General features: G+C 39.6%; 1 protein-coding gene across 1 annotated transcript in view; it reads left to right on the top strand.

Moving 5' to 3' along the window:
- The window catches only part of PLCH1 (phospholipase C eta 1), a 232,135-nt gene extending 209,945 nt beyond the window's left edge, over window positions 1-22,190 (top strand). Inside the window, exons 14-23 of the mRNA XM_056808478.1 lie at window positions 1,422-1,519; window positions 5,986-6,165; window positions 6,275-6,382; window positions 7,666-7,790; window positions 9,534-9,618; window positions 12,521-12,667; window positions 12,766-12,845; window positions 15,364-15,423; window positions 15,887-16,250; window positions 18,901-22,190. Of these exons, the coding sequence (XP_056664456.1) occupies window positions 1,422-1,519; window positions 5,986-6,165; window positions 6,275-6,382; window positions 7,666-7,790; window positions 9,534-9,618; window positions 12,521-12,667; window positions 12,766-12,845; window positions 15,364-15,423; window positions 15,887-16,250; window positions 18,901-20,966 (3,313 nt within the window). The 3' untranslated portion in view covers window positions 20,967-22,190. The remainder of the gene's footprint in view (window positions 1-1,421; window positions 1,520-5,985; window positions 6,166-6,274; window positions 6,383-7,665; window positions 7,791-9,533; window positions 9,619-12,520; window positions 12,668-12,765; window positions 12,846-15,363; window positions 15,424-15,886; window positions 16,251-18,900) is intronic.
- Window positions 22,191-22,630: the final 440 nt, after the last annotated feature.

The following is a 22,630-nucleotide window of genomic DNA, read 5'->3' as shown; positions in this document are numbered from 1 at the left end:
AATCCCATCAGAGCAGAGATTCTTAAGCTTAGTCTGTGGCTAGATGTCAGGGAGTCTGCACACTTGATTTTTAAATATAGAAAAGGGTCCCTGTATCCTGGGGTGGGAGGAGGACGAGGGGGGGGGGGATAGTCAAGACCTCCTGTGGATGGCTGAAACCACAGATGTAAGCGAATGCCACGGGTAACCATGGGCAACCAATCAGCAGGTTACTAAATCAGCGGATACAGGGGCACTGCAGCACCACCAGGACCGCTATGCTTGTGCTTTGGTGCCATTATTATAGTACTTAAAGACTGCATTAAACACAAGGCTACAAGGAATACTATCAGCGGCAAATCTAAAGATTTAATTTCAAATGAAGTGTGGGTAGGGGGACAAAGGGAAATGCATCACGTGCTGGGCTGGTGAACTGCACCCTGGGCCAGCCTTTACTCACTTAGCTGGTGATTTAAAACTAATGAAATACTTTTATAATTTGTTTTGGAGTTTTCAAATTTTAATTTTTTTTTCTGTGGTTATCCACAGATAACCGAATTAGCAGATACAGGGGCATCTCTCTCCCTCTCCCTTCTCCCCCCTCTATTTCTCTATCTGTCTCTCTCTTCCTGTCCCCCTCTTCTTTTCTCTCCCCCCTTGTCATCTCCCTCTCCACACACACACATATATATATGCACATATATTTGATAACTCATTGGTTTTACTTTGTAATCCCATATAATGTTATTTTATTAATTTGTAACCTATATACTTTATTCACTTAAACACTGAGGAGAAGGGGTTCAGATGCATCACCGACTTGCCAGAGGGGTCCATGACACAAAAAGAATTAAAGAACCCCTGACTAAGAGGAAGCAAACATTAGCAAAGTCATGGAGGTGAGGGGACCAGTTTGCTGGGAGAAGAAGGTTTGCATAGGGGGAGCAGTGAAAGAGATGCTAGATTCACAAAGCTACTTCATAGTATATGATGATGAATTAGTGAACAGACATTTATTTAGTGAGCTTCTACTGTGTGCCAGACACTGTACTCAGTGCTGGAGATAAAAAGGAAAAGGATGCAGCAACGATCACTTTCAAGGAAGGATGGTGTGATCATTTCCTGTTCACATAGGAAGGAGCATCCTGAAGAATGCCTTGGTTGATACTAAGTATTAGTGGTTAAGAGAACATTGAATAGAGGAGATCTGGTCCTTACCTTTCAGGACTAGAAAAGTACAGGATAGAGTTACTATAAACAAGAAAGGATCAGGGCAACCTGCCAGGACCCATGCTGGCACATCTCTTTGGAGGTAGGATTGGGAAGCAACAAACTATGGCACATTCCATGGTGGGAGGGGCATGGCAAGGATTTTCAAAGAAACACTCCTTGTATGGAGCACCTCATAGACTGCAATAAAAGCAGTTTGTGCTCTTTTACAGGCTCGGCCGCAGAAGAAAAACCATGAAGCTCTGCCGGGATCTCTCCGATTTAGTAATATATACCAATTCGGTGGCAGCCCAAGACATAGTGGATGATGGTAAGACTAACCATCAGGCTTATGTTTCTCTGATATTACCAAGGTCTTTCCAAATTGCTCAATCAAGAAACACTTATTTAGTGCCTACTGTGTACTGGATAAAAAGATGAAATCATCCCTGCTTTCAAGGAGCTCATATTTCAATAGGAAGACAACATTTATACAATGTAAGGGATTCCTATACCTTTGATATTCCTATTCTGATTCCTTCTTTGATGGCCTGGGTCCTTGAAGGCTATATATAGAGCACCAGCTCTGGCAGGCTCAGCTAAGCTGGAATGGTTTTGAACACGAGCCCGAAGGACTCATGTTGTCTGAGTTCCAGCCTAGTTAAGTTCAGAGAGTTTGACACCAGGTTGTCTTGGGTGATAGGAAAGGAGTTGTTTGCTAAGAAAAATTCCTTAAAGATCTTTGAACTGAATGAGTGAAGTTACTGAAGGCTCGCCATTTGTATTGAAGGGCAGAATACTCCACACACATTTTTAAATTTTATTTTAGACTTTATTTTTTCCAATAACATGTAGAAACAATTTTTTACAATTATTCTCTGATCTTTTGTGATTCAGATGCTCTCCTTCCCTTCCCAAGATGGTAAATGGTCTATTATAGGTTTTACCAGTGCTTTCATGCAATAAATATTCCCCACGTCATGATATGCAATTAAAAACTCACAAAGGAAATGAAGAAGTTGACTTCCCCACACCAAGTTAATTGATCCTTAAAATATTGACTCACCTTGAAATTGGATGGCTGGGTGGTATAGTGGATAGAGTGCTGGGGCTAGAGTCAGGAAGACCTGAGTTCAAATGCAAATTCAAACACTTATTAGCTGTGTGACCCTGGGAAAGTCACTTAATCCTGTTTGCCTCAGTTTCTCCATTAGAATGAGCTTGAGAAGGAAATAGAAAGCCATTGCAGGATCTTTGCAAGAAAACCCCAAATGGAAACAGGAAGATTTGAACTTGATTAAAATGACTGAACAGTAATAGCCCTTGCAATGAGTTAACCTTGGTATTTGGCATTTCAAACAAAGGCCATTTGGGAAGTCAGGGGGCCATATGTTTTATAGAGCCTGCGTTAGCTCCATCAAGGCAAGTAGACTGAATCTCACCCAGTGCTTAAACAGACTACAATGCACACACATAACAGATAATCCATGGTGCTAGGTTGGTGTCCAGGCAGTTCAGTCGTGTCCAAGTCTTCACAACCTCATTTGGGACTTTCTTGGCCAAGACCCTGGAGTGGTTCACCATCTCCTCCTCCAGCTCATTTTACTCTGAGGAAACTTACGGCAGACAAGGTTAACCGGTGAAAGGATCTATTTTTAATATATACCTTCTTTTGGCCTTATCAATGGGAAGGAAGGAACGGAGGAGACTTCTACAAAATGCCACGATTAGATGGTGTTTAAGATGGCTTCCAACTCCTGAGTCCATCCCTCCTGTGATCCCAGCTTTCCCTCTTGTATACCTTGCATTCGCCTCTGATGAAGAGTTTTTTTCTAACGTGTGTGTGTGTGTGTGTGTGTGTGTGTGTGTGTGTGTGTGTGTGTGTGTGTGTGTGTGTGTGTGTAAATATCGCTTCCACTGAATGCAGGGAGAAAGCCAGTCCTATTAGCTCTAATGGAAAGTTGAACTTCGGCTGTTTTTATTGCACAAGAAAACGAACAGGACATAATTAAAATGGGACATTCTATAGCACGTGTGGCTCAGCTCTATTGAGTGACTCATTGATATGTGTTTGGGTGGCTTTGAAAAATCATTCGAACGGCAGTCTTGTGTGTGAGTGAATTGCTATTAGGAAGAGGCCCCCACCGGGCCCTTCCAAATCCATCTCACAGCTTAGGGAAGCCTGATCTAAGAGTGCTCATTCTGCAGAGGGCTTGAGGTCTAGCAAAGAGGCTCCATGAATATTCAAAGGCAGAACTGTGCTCCATTCTCTCTCCACTTTATGTTCCAGTAGATGGCATAGTAGCATTTGAGTCATTAATAATAGATAGCGGTTCGAATCCTGCCTTGGAGGCATACTAACCGTGTGTCTCTGAGCAAGTGGTAAACCTCTCAGTCCCCCCAACGATCCTAAAAACCATGCTCCGGTCCACCTTCCCTCAGACTTAGGTGTATTTTCCTTTTCTTTCTTTTTGATCCTGAATACAACCACATTCCTCAGGCTAGTTTTTTGCCTTAAGACTTTACTCTAATTCCTCCCTGCTGCCAATAAGTCACTTGGGTAAGTCCCACCGTGAGCACAGAAATCTTTGTCTTGCATATTTCTGAATTGGCCAGGCAGCTGGAAGGTGAAATGATTCCGTGTAAGGGGTAGAGTTGAAGGGTAGTATGGAAAATGGGAGGGAGAAGACAGGAATGTGAACAAAAAAGTGCTCTGCTAGTCCTACCTGAGAAGTGTCATAAGGGAAACTTAACAAAATTGTAAACTGAGTCATGCTTCTCCAAGCAAGATAACATTTTTTTTAAAAGCAGGATGCTAGCCTGAGAATAAGGTGAGTGGATGTTTGTCTGAATTTATAGCCAAAGACCATGAGCAAAAAAGATAGTTTCCCTTCCACAGGTTTTGGGAGGACAAAAAAAGAACATAACATGGGAGGTGACGTCATGGAGATGAGGACAGCATGATTGGTTCCATAGTTAAGGAATAGGGAACAATATGATTAGTTGAAAGTTTGGACCAAGGGACGAGCAACAGCCCCCTCTTTTTCTTCTGTGATTAAGAAGTATTCATTTTTTGAATCTACCTGCAAGGTTAAAAGAAAGTGGGCCAGACTTCTTTGGATAGCAAACCAGACATCCTGGAAGGACAGCTAGGTTTTGTGAAGATACTAGATCAGACATGCTGGTGTCTGCTATTCATCCTCATTCTCCAAGGACAACAGAATTGCTTGAGGCAAGAATAAGAATAGGATTTCTAAACTTGTAAACCATTACAAGCTAGTTGAATTTTGAACTAAAGAACTATGACTTGGGCAGTTATAGGACAAAATCAATTAATTATAAACATGAGCAATAAAGATGATTCAAAGTCAATTTTAATCTTCTCAAAAGGATTGCAGGAGATATGGAGTGGTATTTTATAGGGCTTACTTGGTTTGAAATAGTGATTACTCACAGACAGTTTAGTTTAAACTTCAGTCTTATTATTGATAGAGAGAAATCTGTTATAAACCTTCTCTGAGTAATAAATCTTCCTTTGGAAAGTAACAAATGTTGGAGGTGATGTGGCAAAGTTGGGACATTAATGCATTGTTGGTGGAGTTGTGAATTGATCCAACCATTCTGGAGGGCAATTTGGAACTACGCCCAAAGGGCAATAAAAGACTGTCTGCCCTTTGATCCAGCCATAGCACTGCTGGGTTTGTACCCCAAAGAGATAATAAGGAAAATATTTGTACAAAAATATTCATAGCTGCATTCTTTGTGGTGGCCAAAAATTGGAAAATATGGGGATGCCCATCAATTGGGGAATGGCTGAACACATTGTGGTATATGTTGGTGATGGAATACTATTGTGCTAAAAGGAATAATAAAGTGGAGGAATTCCATGTAGACTGGAACAACCTCCAGGAAGTGATGCAGAGCGAGAGGAGCAGAACCAGGAGAACACTGTACACAGAGACTGATACACTGTGGTATAATTGAATGTAACTGACTTCTCTACTATCAGCAATGCAATGAACCAGGACAATCCTGAGAGATTTCTGAGAAAGAACACTTTCCACATCCAGAGGAAGAACTGTGGGAGTGGAAACACAGAGGAAAAACAACAGCTTGATCACATGGGTCAATGGGGTTATGACTGGGGATGTAGACTCTAAACTATCACCCTAGTGCAAATATCAATAATATGGAAATAGGTTTTGATCAATGACATGTGTAAAACCCAGTGGAATTATGTGTCGGCTACAGGAAGGGATGGGGAGAGGGGAGGGAAAGAACATGATTCTTGTAACCAAGGAAAAATGTTCTAAATTGACTAATTAAATCAAAATAAAAAAAAAAAAGATGGGAGGGCCCATTGGGCTCAAACATAAAAAAAGCCTTCCTTTGATGCCCCTGCCACCCATTATAAAGTACTTTAGTCCAGCAGTGATCCTTGGATCCCAGAGACGACATTTGTCCACTAAATACAGGCTCTAGTAAGTCCTACCGAGCAAGAAAGGCTTTATGTAGAAATTTGGGCATGCCTTGGCAGCTAAGTGTCAGCCTGGTTCACAGAGTAGCTCATTAATTAATCAGTCATCCAGTTGATCAATCAATCAGCATTTGTATCATGTAACAAGGCATATGAGAAAGAATTGTTTTGCCACAGCAGAAGGAATACCCATACTGATGAAATAACAGATTCTCATAGCCCTGAAGTGAGATCTAAATTCTAAAATAAAATGTTCATGTTCTGAGTGGTATCGACCTCTTGACATGGTTCCCCATTTCCTTTTCCATTAAACCAAACAGGGACAACAGGAAACGTGTTATCCTTTAGTGAAACGAGAGCCCATCAAGTGGTGCAGCAGAAGTCAGAAGAGTTCATGATTTACAACCAAAAGCAGCTGACCAGGATCTACCCATCTGCCTACAGAATTGACTCCAGCAACTTCAACCCACTGCCCTACTGGAATGCTGGTTGCCAGTTAGGTGTGTGCTTCTTCTTTCCACCAAAGGAAAACATTTCTTTGGGCTGGTCATTCTTACATTGGCTGCTTCTCTAACAACGTCTCCTGCCCCCAACTTTCAAATTTTACAGTTGCTCTGAACTACCAATCCGAAGGGCGTATGATGCAGTTGAATCGAGCCAAATTCAAGATGAATGGGAACTGTGGCTACGTCCTCAAACCCCAGCAGATGTGCAAAGGTTTGCCTTTATTTCTTATTTGGTTCAATTGAACAAGCCTTTATGGAGCATACTTTGTGTGCCGTGGGCCAGGAAATACAAAGGCTGAAATGAATCCATCTTTTCAAAGACCTCTTTGACCCATAATTCAATAATTCAATAGTTTGACCCATAGTTCAATAATTGGCCAGTAGGAAATAAGATTAGAGCAAGGATATTTAACCCAGGAGGAGAAGGGCAATAGATGTGGATGAGAAAAAGTTACATCTTGATTTCCACTTAACTTTGGCTTCCTTTATTATGCTATATATTGTACTTTATGCATTTAAAAACACCATTATTCTAAGAAGGAAGTATACAAGCTTCACCAGACTGACAAAAGGGTCCAGGACCCCAAAAAGATGATGAGTCCTTTTCTGGAGATTGGGATACTCTTGACAATTACTTAGCTTTAGATGAACAGAAAGGATTTTTTGGTGGTTAAATGATGATTGTAGCTTATAAAGAATGGCCCAAATGAGCATGAGCTCTTATAGTCTGAAAAGTCATTGTCTTGACCTGACCTTTAGTATCCATTACTAGGAAATTGGCATTTGGAGCCCTGACCTCTCTCTTGGCAACCAAAGGATTACTATAAAATTGTCACCAGAGTATTAAAAATAGAAAGAATTTTGCAATTTTGGCAAGCTGTCTTAGACCCTCACATTCCAATATTTGACAGTTCTAATAAAAATGAAAAATATATTGTGGATACACACTGGATTTTGGGCCCGGATCACTTAGCCATTTTTATTGTTTCTAAATCAGATTTATGTTGGTGTAATGAAATGACTTAGAAAATGTTTTTTGTTTATGTTCTTTTTGTGTCTAGGTTAGAAAAGGGAGATTGTTTTCTCCATTTAAAAAATTACTTCACTCACTTGGTTCAATGTTTTAAATACTAAAACCAAGGTATCTTTTTATTTTTTCAAACAAATGATAAAAAAGCATTTTTGATCATTAAATTGGGGAGACATTTTTAGAATGAATCCATTGTCCTGCCCTTTGGCCAATTAGTCTAACAACAACAACCACCACCAACCTAAGAGTATGCAAGGCCAACTAGCACAGACTGCCTGTGAGAGTCAGCCTGAAAAATAGATCCATGGAAATGACCAAAGGAACAAACAGTGGGGCACCTCCACATTTCATCTGCTGCCTCGGTCTGGACTGCTGCAGGACACAGGCAATTTGGGGCTGGCTGACTTTCTCATGACACTGACTTGAGCTTTTGAAATTCTGCTTTTCTTGGTATAAACACACAGGTACGTTCAACCCTTTCTGCGGCGATCCACTGCCTGCCAACCCTAAAAAACAGCTCATTCTGAAAGTGATTAGCGGCCAGCAGCTCCCGAAACCTCCAGACTCCATGCTAGGAGACCGTGGTGAGGTAAAGTATATAAGACTGAACTCCTGACCCAAATGGTGATTTTATTGAGTTTCAATTATACTAGAATTGCCCCTGTATTTTAAAAGAATTTGTGATTTGGGAAGACACTCTGTAAACAGCATCGATTTAGTATTTATCATATGTCAGGCATTATTCTGGGTGCTAGAAATCTAAAGAAAACAGTTCCTTCCCTTAGAGAGCTGACCTTCTCATAGAGGACGTGACATTCACGTAATAGCGCATGGTATATAATGCACAGGTATAGACAGGATACTTACAGAGTAGAGGGAAGGAACCTTGGAGGGCTTGGCATCAGCAGCTGGGATGACCAAGACATACAGCATGAAATCAAAAACAAGGTTGGTGCTGATTTAAGTATTTCACAAAAGGAAAAATTTCAGAATCTACCTAATGTAGATTGTAGAGATTGAGACAGAAATATCATCCAATAAGGGTTTTTGAAAAGTCTTACTGTGTGCTAGCTAAATATCTAAGCACAATAGGAGAGGGATTTAAAATCCTGATTATTTTATATATGTACAAACAAGTATATTATATGTGCATAGATGTTGTATATATATATATATAGATTTGCGGTTGGAGAGAAAGAGAGGGATAGAGAGAAACAGAGAGACACACAGAGAGAAAGAGAGAGAGAGAGAGAGAGAGAGAGAGAGAGAGAGAGAGAGAGAGAGAGAGAGAGAGAGAGAGAGAGAGGATGAGGATGTTGATGGGTCCTCTGGAGAAGCTTTCTTAGAGGAGGACATGGATAACACTCACACTGGATGAGAAGGTATGGGTGAATTGTGTTCATCATTAGAAGGAGTGCACACCAGGGAGATCCTTTCTCTCACTTCCAAGGGCCTCAGTTTCCTCATCTATTAAATTGAAGGAATAGGACTTGATAGCTTTCAGATCTAGAACTTTGTGCCCCCAAAATATAAGTTTTCCCATATAGATTTAGAAAGATAAGTATAACTTGCCAGGAGAAGTTATTGTATGTTTTCCTGGCCACTGAATCATGTATGTAGCTGATCTGGTTTTCCAAAGATACCCATGAGTGACCTGGTACTTGCTTTTCTGTCAATACTAAAACACGTCATGGAAGACTTTTCTTATTTTTCTTTCTCATCCTGCTTTCCCCTTTCTCCAAGCAACCCAGGCTTTTGTTTGTTCCTGTGCTTATTCTCTTCCATGTGTTCAGGATCTCCTCCAGTGAGCCTCAATGACATGGAGGTGAATCTGGGTTCATGAAGGCTGTGCTAGTAAAGGGTTAAGCAAGCCCTGCTGAACTATAAAAGTGTTGGATATGGGTCTGGGGTTGGATTATGAAAATACCAACATAGCCTAGTATAGAGAAATTCTCAGGCTGACCAGCAAAGAGCTGAAATCTTTAGCTACTACAACTTTATGATGTCATAGAGAACTGCCCCTGTTTGTATTCTCTGTGTGTGAACATGAATACGGATATCTGCGTCTTTAAAAAAAATCAATGGGAAAGATCCTAAATGGTAGAACTCCAATTTGGGTCAACCCTTTATAGAAGCCAAGTCTCCAAATGGAAAAGGAATGAAATGGCTGATCTGCTTTCCAGCCTCCCTGTGAAGTCCTGTGACCCCTGATGTCTTTAGGCATCTGATTTCCAGCTTTCTGGTCACATTTTCTCAGATTCTCCAGCACTAACAAACGACTTAGAAGCTGTTTACAACAACAATAAAGAATGTGTTCTTGTTGCTTAACTAGATCATTGACCCATTTGTAGAAGTGGAAATCATTGGATTGCCTGTGGATTGTTGCAAAGAGCAAACGCGTGTGGTGGATGACAATGGTAAGATGCTCAGCCTTTGTGATTGGGAAGCAAGGTGTCTAAAAAGGACTAACCTTCAAGGGAAAATTGTTTCTGTTTGGAGGACCACCCATTCTTAATGGTTAATCATCAAATACCACTTGTATTTTAGTGGTAGACATTTACTTAGCAAATGTTCCACTCATTGGATGACTTGTTTTGATAACTTTGGGAGCCTTGGCTCTTCAGAAATTTTGTTGAGGGAGCAACTGGGTAGCTCAGTGGATAGAAAGCCATACCCAGAGACAGGAGGGCTTGGGTTCAAATCTGGTTTCAGACACTTCCTAGCTGCATGACCCTGGGCAAGTCACTTAACTCCGATTGCCTAGCCCTTGCTGCCCTTCTGCCTTGGATCTGATAGTATCAATTCTAAGACAGAAGGTAAGGTTATTTCCTTTATTGGGCCAGAGGCTTCCCCATGTCACTAATCTCTGAGAGCTCCAAAGACTCTTGGAATTGCTCATTCCTATGGTCACTTGAAATTCCAATGCCAAGCAAGGCACGTCCAGCCAGACAAAACACACCTCTTTAATGTGTGTGTACATTTGGAGCCTCACTGTCTCTGGTATCTTTTCCTTCAAAGAAAGACACATCTGTAGCTGCCCTTCAGTGGAAGGGTATCCCTGCTCTTCTCCATCTACTCCTGTTTTGCTATTCTTCTGTCCTTTTACATAATAGCCCTTTGGACCAGGGCTTTTTTAGTCCAATTGGAGCTGCCTGAAAACAGTGATGAACTCAGAGTCAACAACACCTGAATTTGAATCCTGTCTCAGACTCATGATTGGGCAAATCATTGAATCTCTCCCAGATTCAGTTTCATGATCTCTAAAGTGGAGATAATAACATAATACTAATAACAAAATAATGAGGAGCAAATGAAATGAACCATGGAAAGCATTTGATAAACTTTAAATACTGGATGAATGTTGGCCTTCATTCATTCATTCCTTCATTCCTTCCTTCCTTCCTTCCTTCCTTCCTTCACTTATATTTACATTCATTTATTCATTCACATATATTTATATTTAATTTGTTTTCCTATTTATCATTGACCCACTCATCCATCCATCCATTTATCAATCTATCATCTAGGTATGTATCAATCATCTCGAGATATTGATTGATAAATATCAATCATTTATCCATCCATTCATCTATCATTACTTTTATCTATGTATCATCTTTCTATCTATTCATCTAGCTATTAATCCTCTATAGATTTTTATGGATATTTATCTATTTATCTATCATTTATCTATATATCTCTCTTTCTCTTTCTGTCCATTACTGATTATTCTAGGACAAAACCTGTGATTTCATTGGCATAGGAAATTCTTGGTGAGGAACTCTCTCTACCTTTACTGTCCCTATTAGTCTTAGAGGAGCTTCCTGAGGCATTGAGGATTCAAGTGACTTGCCCAGGACAATGCAGCCAGAATAGGTCCAGCTCTACACCACTTTGCCTCTTATCAATCAGTTTTAATAACCTCCCAAGATACTTTTAGATTTGGGGTGAATCGAGAACCAAGATTTTTTTTGTTTTGCTTGATTTTGCCTTTATTATTTTGCTGGTTGCTACATGTAGATGAAGAATTTGAGAACTCCAGAAGGTGGATTAAAGCATGTGATGGACAGAAACCCCATCTTTTAAAAGTAACATATTTACTTTCTTGTGTTCTTTCACAACAAGACAAAATCCCATTTCCCTCCTTTTTCAGCCTCAAGATAATTGCTTGATAGATTTTTCACCAAGTCAAACAAAGGGATAATCATAGATTCGAGAAATCTCCTTTCCCCTTGCTCAGGGCTGTCACTCTAGTAACTTTTCAATTTACAATGTGGATGCCGTTCCATCAGGTTGGTGATTAGTTGGAGATAGAAGGCAGGTGCTCAGATACATCTTGGAGGAGTTACGACTAAGTATTATTTATCTCCTGGTGAAACTGCTGAGAGCTAACTTTTTTCCCTACAGAAACAAACCAACAAAATCAATAGATTTTCTTTGGATTTTCTAGTTTAGTTAAATTTAAATCAAGTCAGAAACTTGTCAGTGCTTCATGACTTCAGTGGAGCTTCCATGACCACTTGCATATGCCATAATGTGGATTCCTGTGCTGCGTGGGTGATTTTGCTGAGGTCCCTTTGAGCTTTCTAGTTCTGTGATTCTGTAAAATTCAGGGTCTAGCTCTTCGCTCTAGAGAATATTACTGTAGATAGTTAAATCTTTCTAGTTCTGGAGTTTGCACTCTAAAAATCAAAGGATTTATATAAAAATCAAAGTCTTTTGTTGCGGTTTCTGATTTTTAGACATTTCAAAATTCATATGGCATTCAAGCACTGCAGCTCTACTTTCCTTCTTGAGTTCATCGTATCCTAAATAATGATGATCATGAATGGACTCATTATTTGTTTTTAGTCTTTGTTTCTGACTATGAGCATTTTCCAAGAGAGGTGTGAAGAATATGGAAAATTGGTTTTTGAGATTTTTTTGAGGTGTCATTTCACATCTCTTTGGTCTCAGAGAGTGACAAAAGTGTCAGGAGCACCAGGGCTACAGGGATTCATTAGCATTTCTCCCAAAAGTCTACTGGGACTCTGCTCTGCTCAAGACAAGTCTTTATTTCACATCCTTTGGAGGCTTGAGTTCTAAACAATATTGTATAAGCTAATGCTATACGTGAGCAGGGAACTAAGAGGATAATAGAGGGTCCATTTTCTCATAAGGACTGGAGAGGGATCTGGACTTCCTTTAGATGATTGAAGATTTCATTGGATTATTCCTTTGTGAATAATTTCCACATTTATGACTGATGTTTTTTTCAATGCACCTTCAGCCAAATACCTTAGCTTTCTGATGTTCTCATCTGTCTTGTGTTTCCCTGAGGATTTAACCCTGTCTGGGAAGAGACGCTGACATTTACTATACACATGCCGGATATAGCTTTGGTTCGCTTTCTTGTTTGGGATCACGATCCCATTGGAAGAGACTTCGTTGGACAAAGAACAGTGACTTTTAGTAGTCTTGTGCCTGGTCAGTATAGCCCTGCTTTGGGTATCTAAATTGATTAGTCCTAAATGATCACAAATGGAGTGGAGCCATGTTGACCCAGTTTTCTGTACTTTTATCAGGCTACCGTCATGTCTACTTGGAAGGCCTGACAGAAGCATCCATATTTGTTCATATAACAATCAATGAAATTTATGGCAAGGTAGGTGTCAGTGGGAGACTTTGAAGTCTTTAGAGTTTTAGTACTAATTACCATTGCTGAAGCTACTGTTGTCATCCAAGATGATCTCCAGAACAGGTTCATGGGAATAACTTGTCAACAGACCTAAAATTCAATTCAGTTCCATTATAAATATACACATAGGTATATATATACATACATACATATATATTCACACAAAGTACCCATTAATTTGAAGTACTAGGCTAGGGTTACAAAGACAAAACCTGGTACTTGCCTTAAGGAATTTTCATTCTATTGGGAGAAAACAATGTGTGTCCATAAGTAAATATGAGCTATATACCATTATAGAAAATTATTTTAAGAACAAGAGCATTAATAACTAGAACATCAGGAAAAGACTACATTTAGGAGATGGTGCCTGAGCTATGCTCTGAGGGAAGCTGAGGATTTGCAAGCTGAAGGTGAGAAGGAAATACATGACCTGGGGACCTAACTGAATAAAGCTCAGATGGAGTAATGGAAAATTCCATGAGAAGTCCAGGCTATTAGATCTGATATTGTGATACCAGCTCACGGACTATATAGTAGGTGAGTGGCATACAAAAAGAGAGGGTATCATGATGCAGTGAAAGGAATAATGGTCTAGGAAGAGGAAGACATTGGTCTTAGCCCCTATTTTTCTACTTGTTAGCCATAAAATTTAGCAAGTATCTCTGAGAAACAGGTTACTCATTCATAAAGTAGAAACAAACTAGTCTATGTACCGTACAGAGTCATAATCAATTAAGATGTTCTCTGTGAAAGTGCTTTGAAAGCCATTGTGATATATAATTGCTCATAATATTTATGGAGCAAACATTTTCAATTTCCTATGCTATATATTCATCTTAAATATAGAGAGACGATTGCATTGTGAGAATTCCTTGGATGTGATCATTGGAAATTCAAGATTGCTGTAATGTCCTGATATTAGTAAGATTCGAATGATTTGGGAACTTGTTGAACATGTGGTGCTTTGTGGCACTGGGCAAGGGATGTTTCCAAATATAATTATAATTGGGAAAAAAGGTGACAAGCCAGTATTATACACGAGCAGGGAACTGAGAGATGATATAGGGTCCATTTTCTTGTCAATGGTTATATAGGGGTCTGGATTTCCTTTAGATGATTGAAAATTTTGTTGGATTATTACCTTGTGAAAAATTTCCATCATTTATGACCTGATGTTTTTATCCATGCATCTTCAGCCATGTATTTTGATCTTCTGATATTCTTTCAACTTCCCATGTTCCAAAAATTAGTAGTGTTATTACTATGCCCAATGACGTAAAATCACTCTGTGCTCTAGAATGTAATATTTCACTAGGAAAAGTGTATTTTCAGTTGGACCCTCATTATCTATTTGAACTGGCAATGTAATGAATTCATTCGAGTTTTCTTTTACCCCTTAAAAACTCAAACAAACATAGACTCAGCTCATGGAATTGTAAAGTCCTCAATTGCTGAATCAATCCCTTTCAGAGAGAACCGATGCCAAGCTATTGCTTCTCTCTAGTATGTAAATAAAGGAAGGACTCAAAAGCCCTTTGGAGAATTTAAATGGAATGGAAGAATAAATGCCACGAATGATGATATTCGTGTCTGCATAAACTTTTCCTCTTTGTACTTTGCAAGCAATTTTAAAAGGTTAGTTTATTGGGATCACTCCAAGTGAGAATAACATGAGGGCTTGAGTCTAGTATCTTTCCCCCAACTACATTTGAATTCTCAGAAGGGTTTGATTAAATGAACTCTAGGATGCAGCTGAATTATAATAAAATTTTCCTTTTTTGGCCACATAATATTTATTTGGTTAGAAATGAACTTTTGTGGGTTGGGTTATTCATTGCACGTTAGTCTTCTAAACTCTCCATCTGGGTGTCTCCATCCCTGTTCAGTGCCAGTATTTGCTTCAATCTGTAGGAAATAATTGGGAAATCTGAAATAAGGAGATTCTGGTCTATGACCACTACTTCTTTTCTTTCTGGTCTTATTCTCTGAATAAATGACTGCTTTTCCCTTGTGCTGGAATAACATAAATTCTAAGTTTCATAAAAGTACTTGGAGGTAAAGCTCAGAATATTCTAGAACTCTAGGTTTGGCCATATGTTTGTTATAGCCCTTGGTCACAGATTGGGGGAAACAAAACAGAGATTCAATAACTAATGCTGGAGTTCCTTTAAAAAAGACGAGACAGAATTTCCCACAGAATTTCCATTCCCTTTCCTAAGTGAATATGTGTATTTTGGTGGATAATATCATGAATATTATTAGAGCAATGCTGTGATTTGGGTGATGTCAGTGAGAAGGCATATTCTACAATGTTCTCCTGTCAAGTTTTACATGAAAACTAAAATGAATGCAATATGTCTCAATTACAAAAAAAAAACCTAAGAGAAATACTTGTTCATAACAGATCTATTTTAGTTCTTCTTGTGACACTTCCTTCAACAAATTAGCCAAAAAAATTTGTGTTTCTTTTTTTTTCCCCTTTCAGTGGAGCCCTTTAATCCTCAACCCCAGTTATACCATATTGCATTTTCTAGGCGCTACAAAGGTAGTCTTTGTTAGCATGACATGTGGCTCTCGCTCGCGGGGTGCAGCTTTGTGAATGATGTAAAAGCAGCCAGCATGAGCTAGCCTATCACTTCATTCTATTCCTCCTTCCCACCTGGGAAACATTGGGCTGTTGCTTTGAAAGGGCCCATTTCCCCAACAGCCTATTAAGGGCTTGGAAATGGGCTGCTCCTCTTATTGCCACCATCTTTGCTGTGGAAGCTTTGGGGAGGGCATTGCTATAGATGTAGACAGCTGCCATCCTCAGAAGGAGCTGGTTCCATGTGCATGACTGTGTGCCAAGCTACTGTGGCTAACGTTTGTCTTCCTGTTCATGGGTGTGCTCCATTGGTTGTGACATTTCCTTTTGCCTCCATCCTTTTATAGTGCAGCCCCTTGATGGACGAGTTGTTGCCATATGTCATGTGCCTTAAATATTTGGATTGTCTCCTTTATATCTGCAGAATAGACAACTTATAGGCCTGAGAGGACTTTTCAATAAGAACCCCAAACACAATTCTTCAGAAAATGGTTCCCATTATGTCCGCAAGCGATCCATCGGGGATCGTATTCTGCGCCGTACGGCTAGCGCTCCAGCGAAGGGCCGCAAGAAAAGCAAAATGGGTTTCCAAGAAATGATGGAGACAAAGGATGGTGCGTCGGAGGCGACTGGGTCAAGGGAGAAAGATGGCGGCATCCTCCGCAGAACCACAAGGAGTTTACAAGCTCGCCCAGTTTCTATGCCAGTTGACAAAAGTCTTCTGGGGGGTTTGTCGCTCCCCACATCTGAACCAGCCAAAGAAACTGAAGGCAAAGAAAAAACATTTGGTAAGATTCTTGGAGAGTTTGGTTTGGTTTTGGTCAGGAATATACTTTGGAACTCTCTTTTTTCTGCTGGCAAAGGTATTGTTGAGTCGCAGATATTATTTAGTCATGTATGGTCAAAAGTAAAATGCTTTTAAGTTCATGCTCTAGATTGGAGGTCCCCTAGATTTTTGTGGGGATTTTCTGTTTATCAAAAGCCTGGAGACCAACAGCAAAACCCAAGAGTTGGGATGGCAAAGATAGTGATCTGATAGGTATACATAGAACCTGAATGGCCTCGGAATATTTCAAAAGAAAGAAAGAAAGAAAGAAAGAAAGAAAGAAAGAAAGAAAGAAAGAAAGAAAGAAAGAAAGAAAGAAAGAAAGAAAGAAAGAAAGAAAGAAAGAAAGAAAGAAAGAAAGAAAGAAAGAAAGAAAGAAAGAAAGAAAGAGAGAGAGAGAAAGAAAGAAAGAAAGAAAGAAAGAAAGAAAGAAAGAGAGAAAGAAAGAAAGAAAGAAAGAAAGAAAGAAAGAAAGAAAGAAAGAAAGAGTGAACTGGAGGGCTAAAAAGAGATAACTGGAGGCCCTTCTTAATTGTGTGTGTGTGTGTGTGTGTGTGTGTGTGTGTAAAATGGAGCAATGCTAATAATTGCCACTTTATCATGGACCAAATTGGGCTCCAATTCCAATGTCAAGGATCTCTGTTCTAGATAACCCTTCCTTCCTCCTCTCTTTGGTGTTCCCAGAGAAAACAGAATAAACAGAATTTAAAGTGATTTTCTAGGTATATTTTTCCAGTACTTCTTTGGAAATGGGCAGTTTGAAGCCTGATTCCTCAGAAACATCCTTTCTTCATATGTTCAGTCTACTCTCAATTATGTATGTCACAAATCTGTATTGGTTTTTAGATGTGAGTCATTTTAAGGAGAAATGGAAGTCCTTAAAAGAGTTTTCTGAAGGGGAAAATATTTTAAATATAAGACATACTTTTAAAAATATTTTTAACACATACTTTGTTAATAGATGAACTGCCCCTGTTTTTAAAAACACATATATAATTATGTGTTTTAATATAATATAATATAAATATAATATATGATATAAAATATAATAATATAACATAGCATAATAAATTAACAGAGTTTAATCTGGAGTTTTTGGAGAGAAGGCCATGGAAACATGAGCTCTGGATTTGTTTTTAATTTAACATTGCTTTTCTCCAGTTCAGGAACCTTTTTAGTGGAAAGCTTTCTTTTCATTCTCTTCTTAAAATGATGCTCTGAATCTCAGGCTTCCTGGAGCATCCAGTGATGAAGCCTATTGGAAGACTTTTCACTTTAAATTATTTCTGGGTGATATGTTTGATTTTTTCTTCATTTTGGGAGACAGTTTAGCTGCAAATGAAAACTTGTAATGGTATTTGGCTTCTTAAATGTCATCCTTCTGTTTGTTATCAGAAAGCACTTTTATGAGCAAAAAAAAAAGGGAATCGACAGTCATGTCCTATTTATCACCCTTTTTATCATGATTCTCAAAATATTAAAAATGTTTAGACCTTTTAGGAAAGATCTCAATCAATCAGTTGTTATTGAGTTTCTCCTACATGCATAAATCTATGCTAGAGAAACTCTAGAGGTGCTTAAAATGATAGAAAGAAGAGACATAACTTTATGTTTTCCTCAGTGGCCCTAATATCTAGACATTATTTAAAAATGTAATTCCAAGTGTGATTTATGCATTCTTTTTATTTACTTATTTAAAAAAATCCTTACCTTCCATCTGAGAACCAAAACCGTGTATTGGTTCTAAGACAGAAAAGTGGTAAGGGCAAGGCAATGGGGGTCAAGTGACTTGCCCAGGGTCACCCAGCTAGGAAGTGTCTGAGGCCAGATTTGAACCCAGAACCTCCCATATCTGAGCCTGATTTTCAATCCACTGAGCTACCCAGCTGCCCCTAGATTTATACATTCTTAAATACACAAGAAACAATATTCCTTAAGATAAAAGAAGCAAAAAATGTTTTAGCAAGAAAGGAAGAAAAAGATCATTTCTCCTTCTTTGTTTACATTGTGTGTGTGTGTATGTGTGTGTGCATGTGTGTGTGTTTTAATGCAGAAATGTATAAATGAATTTGTGGGATCTGCCCATGCCAATTTTTCCAAAGCATCAGTTGCTTTTCCAGGAAATGATGCCCTTTTCAACTAAGTGCTAATGTGTGTAGTGTTTGGCTAATCAATGTATATCTTTGAAATCTTATAAACACATCTTGTGTCTGCAGCTGTAATGACGTGTTGTTTAACAGAGCTGTCTCGTTCTGTTTTTATCACCATGCCTCTGTGTAGTACAATCTGAATAGGAAGCAGCCAAAGGTAATCCTCCATGTGCAAGTATGGTACCTCATTGACATCGATTTACAACCAGCATTATTACATCATGTGTTGATGTAATACTCACAAAATGCCAAGTTACAAGGGCGTGCTTGCCAGTCTAGCGTCACCATCTATCCATTACATAGATATTTTGTACTAAACTCGCACAGTCCCATGAGTAAACAGTCACAGTTTTAACCAGTTTTACATTCTCCATTTGTCTGTCTAAAGACAAAAAGTGATTGATGTTTGGAGGTCGGATGGGAAGGAACTCCGGTGACTAATTTTTTGTTTGTTTCATTTAGCAGAAAATAAGGCCAATGCAGAAAGTGGGAAAACTCATGCAAAAGAACAAAGCTTGATCAGTCTTGATAAAAAGCTGTCTTCACCCTCTTCAACTCTCCATAAAGATGGCGGCCAGGTGGATCCTGTTGTCTCTCTTGCTCATTATGCACTGCCCCTAGAGGAAGAGTCAGGAGCCCCCATCTATCATGGTGGGAATGCCCAATCAGATGTGCCCAAAGACTGTCAGAAAAGTCTGTCTCCCAAACAACTCATCTCACCAAGACAAGCCATGAGTATTAGACCTGCCAGGGACCCACGCTGTGCTGTAAGTGATATAGGAACAAAGGAAAATGGAAATATCTTTCTTTCAGAAACAAATAGAACATTGTTAGAAAATGCCCCTTCTCAGAGTGAACTGGAGATTCCAAATGCTAAGGAGGCTACTCGAATGGCAAGCAGTGTTGTGACATCCTTTTCAATGATGGACATTTCTGCTGTTTGCTCTAATGGGCAGGACTTGCATTCCACTGCAATCATGCAGGACAGTGAAATTTCGCAACTTATTGACAATATTACTTTAACAAACGAGAGTGAACTTGGCAGCTCAATCTCGGCACTGATTAGCCAGTTTGATGCCACCAAGGATCAAATAAACCTCAGAGCTATTTCTAGACTTCCAGATATCAGTGGTCAGACTTACGGTATGATGTCAGGACATCCTTCCTTGCTCACTTTTGATTCAAAAACAACCCTCAAAAATAACTTTTCTAAGTCAAAACCTACATGGTCCTCTCAGTATTCATCCCCTGAGACAACTGTCTGCTCTAGCCCCGAGACAACAGAGTATTCCACATATACCATCATTCATGAGGCAGCTCTCACTCCAGTCACTGGGTCCGAATTCATGGATGAATGTAATGGGAAGACCAACTTCCTGGCGTCAGAAGGTGGCATTGCTCGTCCATCCCCATTATCTAAAAGTCCCCAGAAGAATTATGGAAAGGATTGGGAAAATGGCTCAACTTTTGGCATGTCCACTTCTAATGATTTGACCCTGGACGGTATAATTGATCATACTCTTTGTCAAAATTCTGGAGAGAGTAGTCTAGAAGAAATTGGTGAAGACTCACAAGATCTCTTGGTAACGACCCATGAGTTTAAGAGGGAGGATATGAGTCAACTTGCTTCCCCTTTGAAACTAAAACATTGCCAGGAGGTGAACTCACCCTGTCCAAGAAACTCTGGAAATGGCTTCCTCCAACCGTCTACCCTTGACCTTTCCAACCACATTCAAATGTTAAAAACCCGGAGTATTTCTTGTCCAGCTTATCAGAGTTCTGGCTTTGTGTGTAATAATTATTTCCAGTGTCCAGAGGTCCCAAACAATGCAACTTGTCTACCCCAGGGATCTGATTCTCAAGGTCTACAGCAACCAGCATGTCCTTTGCAATCCCGAAAACAGCCAAGCCCTTGCAAATCCAAAAGCCTGGGAGACTTGACATCAGAGGACATCTCTTGCAATTTTGAAAGCAAGTACCAGTGCATCAGTAGGAGCTTCATTATGGCAGGTCTGCGAGACAAGAAGAGTGTGCCCTTCAGAGCCAAGGGGATGGAGCCTGTGGATACTCTGACAGAACAGCTCCGAAAACTTGTGTCCTTTGACCAGGAAGATTGTGGACAAGTGCTGGGGCCATGGCCAGAGGAGAGAGAGTACCCCAAGGCATTGGTCAGGAAGCTGTCATCCCGAAGCCAGAGTCGTGTGCGGAACATTGCCAGCCGTGCCAAGGAAAGACAAGAAGCGGGCAAGCAGAGGTCTTCCCCCTCCAGTAGTGGTGGAGGTATAGTCTTGAGAACCAAGTCTTCGGTCCCTGCACAGGTGGTGAACAGACATTCCACTGGCTCTTACATAGCAGGGTATTTGAATAATCTCAAAAGTCGAGACCTCGAAGGCCGTGGCATTCCGGAGGGGGCATGCACTTCTCTTTTCAACGGCTACATCGACCAGTTTTGTACGGACGATTCAGTACTCCAGACTGAACCAAGCAGTGAGGACAAACCAGAAATTTATTTCCTCCTGAGACTCTAAATGGTGCCGTTGGACTAGTTTTCCCCCAGAGCTCCAGGTTTCGCTTCTCTTTCTGTTGGGCAGTCCTTGGCTCCAGAATGGGTATTTTTTGAGCTGAGGAGCACTGGTCTCCCTTTGATCAAATGTGGTCCTCCTGTGGACAATTATGTAAATAGATGCTGTGTTGTTTTCCCAAGGTTGCCTGAGTCTTTCTTCAGTGTCGTAAAATGTTTCAGTCTTGGAATAAATGCATGCCTGTCATCGATGTGAAGGTTCTACATTGGCCCGATTCATACCTGTGTACATTTGAAACTAAGTGCTTCTGTCCCTCTGTGCACGCCTTCAGAATCCAGCAGCAAATATAATACGTTGGCTGCTTCCCCGACCCCCAAATTGTGGAGATGCTAAAGCAAGAGTCTGGGAAAAAATAGCCTATTGACTTTCTTTTTTAAAACGTATTTTCATCTCTCCTAATTGTATTTCCTTTTTCATGTTGGTTAAAGAAGACAGACACCTTGATTTCTGTGAATGTTGCAATTTAGTAATTGAGGTAAGGAAGCAAATCCAATCACCTTCTCCTGCCTGGTTAGGCTTTACTCACCCTAATTCAGGTGGGAGACTTCCTACAAACCAAGAACTGGCTTTCGTCTTGTCTTTTTTCTTTCTTTTTCCATCTGTTTTTGGAGTAGGAGTGAGGGGACAAAAAGCGAAAGAAGATATTTTGTACATAAGGATAGGAAAATATTCGTTTTACATAAATTTTGTTACATATTTTTGCTACTCGCTTTGTATGTGACTTGAATTCTATTGTGAAGACATTTGCTGTACTTTGTAATTTTCAGACTAATTGGTTGACTGGAAGTTTTAACTTTATAGAGAAAAAGGGGGGATTTGAATTACACTCTAGAAGGAATAATAGTAATAATAATAAAAGAGCAGAAAAACTTCCCAACATATCAGAAAAAATATTTTCTCAATAATATTAAAGGCCAAAAAAAACCTGGTCATTAGAAATAGTTTCCCCGTAGGGATCTGGAACAAATTTGGCTATATTTTTAATACCAATACGCTTTGCTTTCACTGTGAACACATTTCTGATTGTACGTTTGAGATACCTCCTTTTTTCTTTTGGTAAAATGAAATACAGTGATATTCACAGAATTCATGAAAACACAATTAAAAGATTTTTAAGCACTTGTATGAATTTGTTGAAATGGAAACAAATATAATTCTTGTTGAACTGGATGAGTGTTGGTATTTTCCTTTTCATCCATTCATCGTCTCGTGAAAATCCTTACTTGGGGAAATAGTTTTAATGTAATTCTGGGGACTTTAGGAAGGCTATGGAGAAGATGGAGAAAATCCAGGGAAAAAACCAACCCCAAAGGTGAGGATCCTTGAAGATCTGTTGAAGGAACTGGAGACCTTTTGAGTGATGAAGAGGAGAGCTGAGGGATACAATATTTTTATTTAAGTTTCACTCACAAAGGAAAAAGAAGGATTAGATTTATTCTGCCTGGCCCCAGAGAGTAAAAGTAAGACAAATGGGGGAAGGTACAAAGAAGAGATTTGGGGCTGCTTATAAGGGAAATTTCCTAATAATTAGAGTGATTGAAAAGTGAAATGGGCTGCCACAGGACTTTGTGAGTTCCCTCTCAGAAGAAGTCTTGAAGTAAAGGCATTTG

The sequence above is a fragment of the Monodelphis domestica genome, chromosome 8, assembly GCF_027887165.1.
Source record: "Monodelphis domestica isolate mMonDom1 chromosome 8, mMonDom1.pri, whole genome shotgun sequence".
Classification (NCBI taxonomy): domain Eukaryota; kingdom Metazoa; phylum Chordata; class Mammalia; order Didelphimorphia; family Didelphidae; genus Monodelphis; species Monodelphis domestica.
The sequence above is the reverse complement of the archived record's forward strand: the minus strand, read 5'-3'. Positions and strand labels throughout refer to the sequence as shown.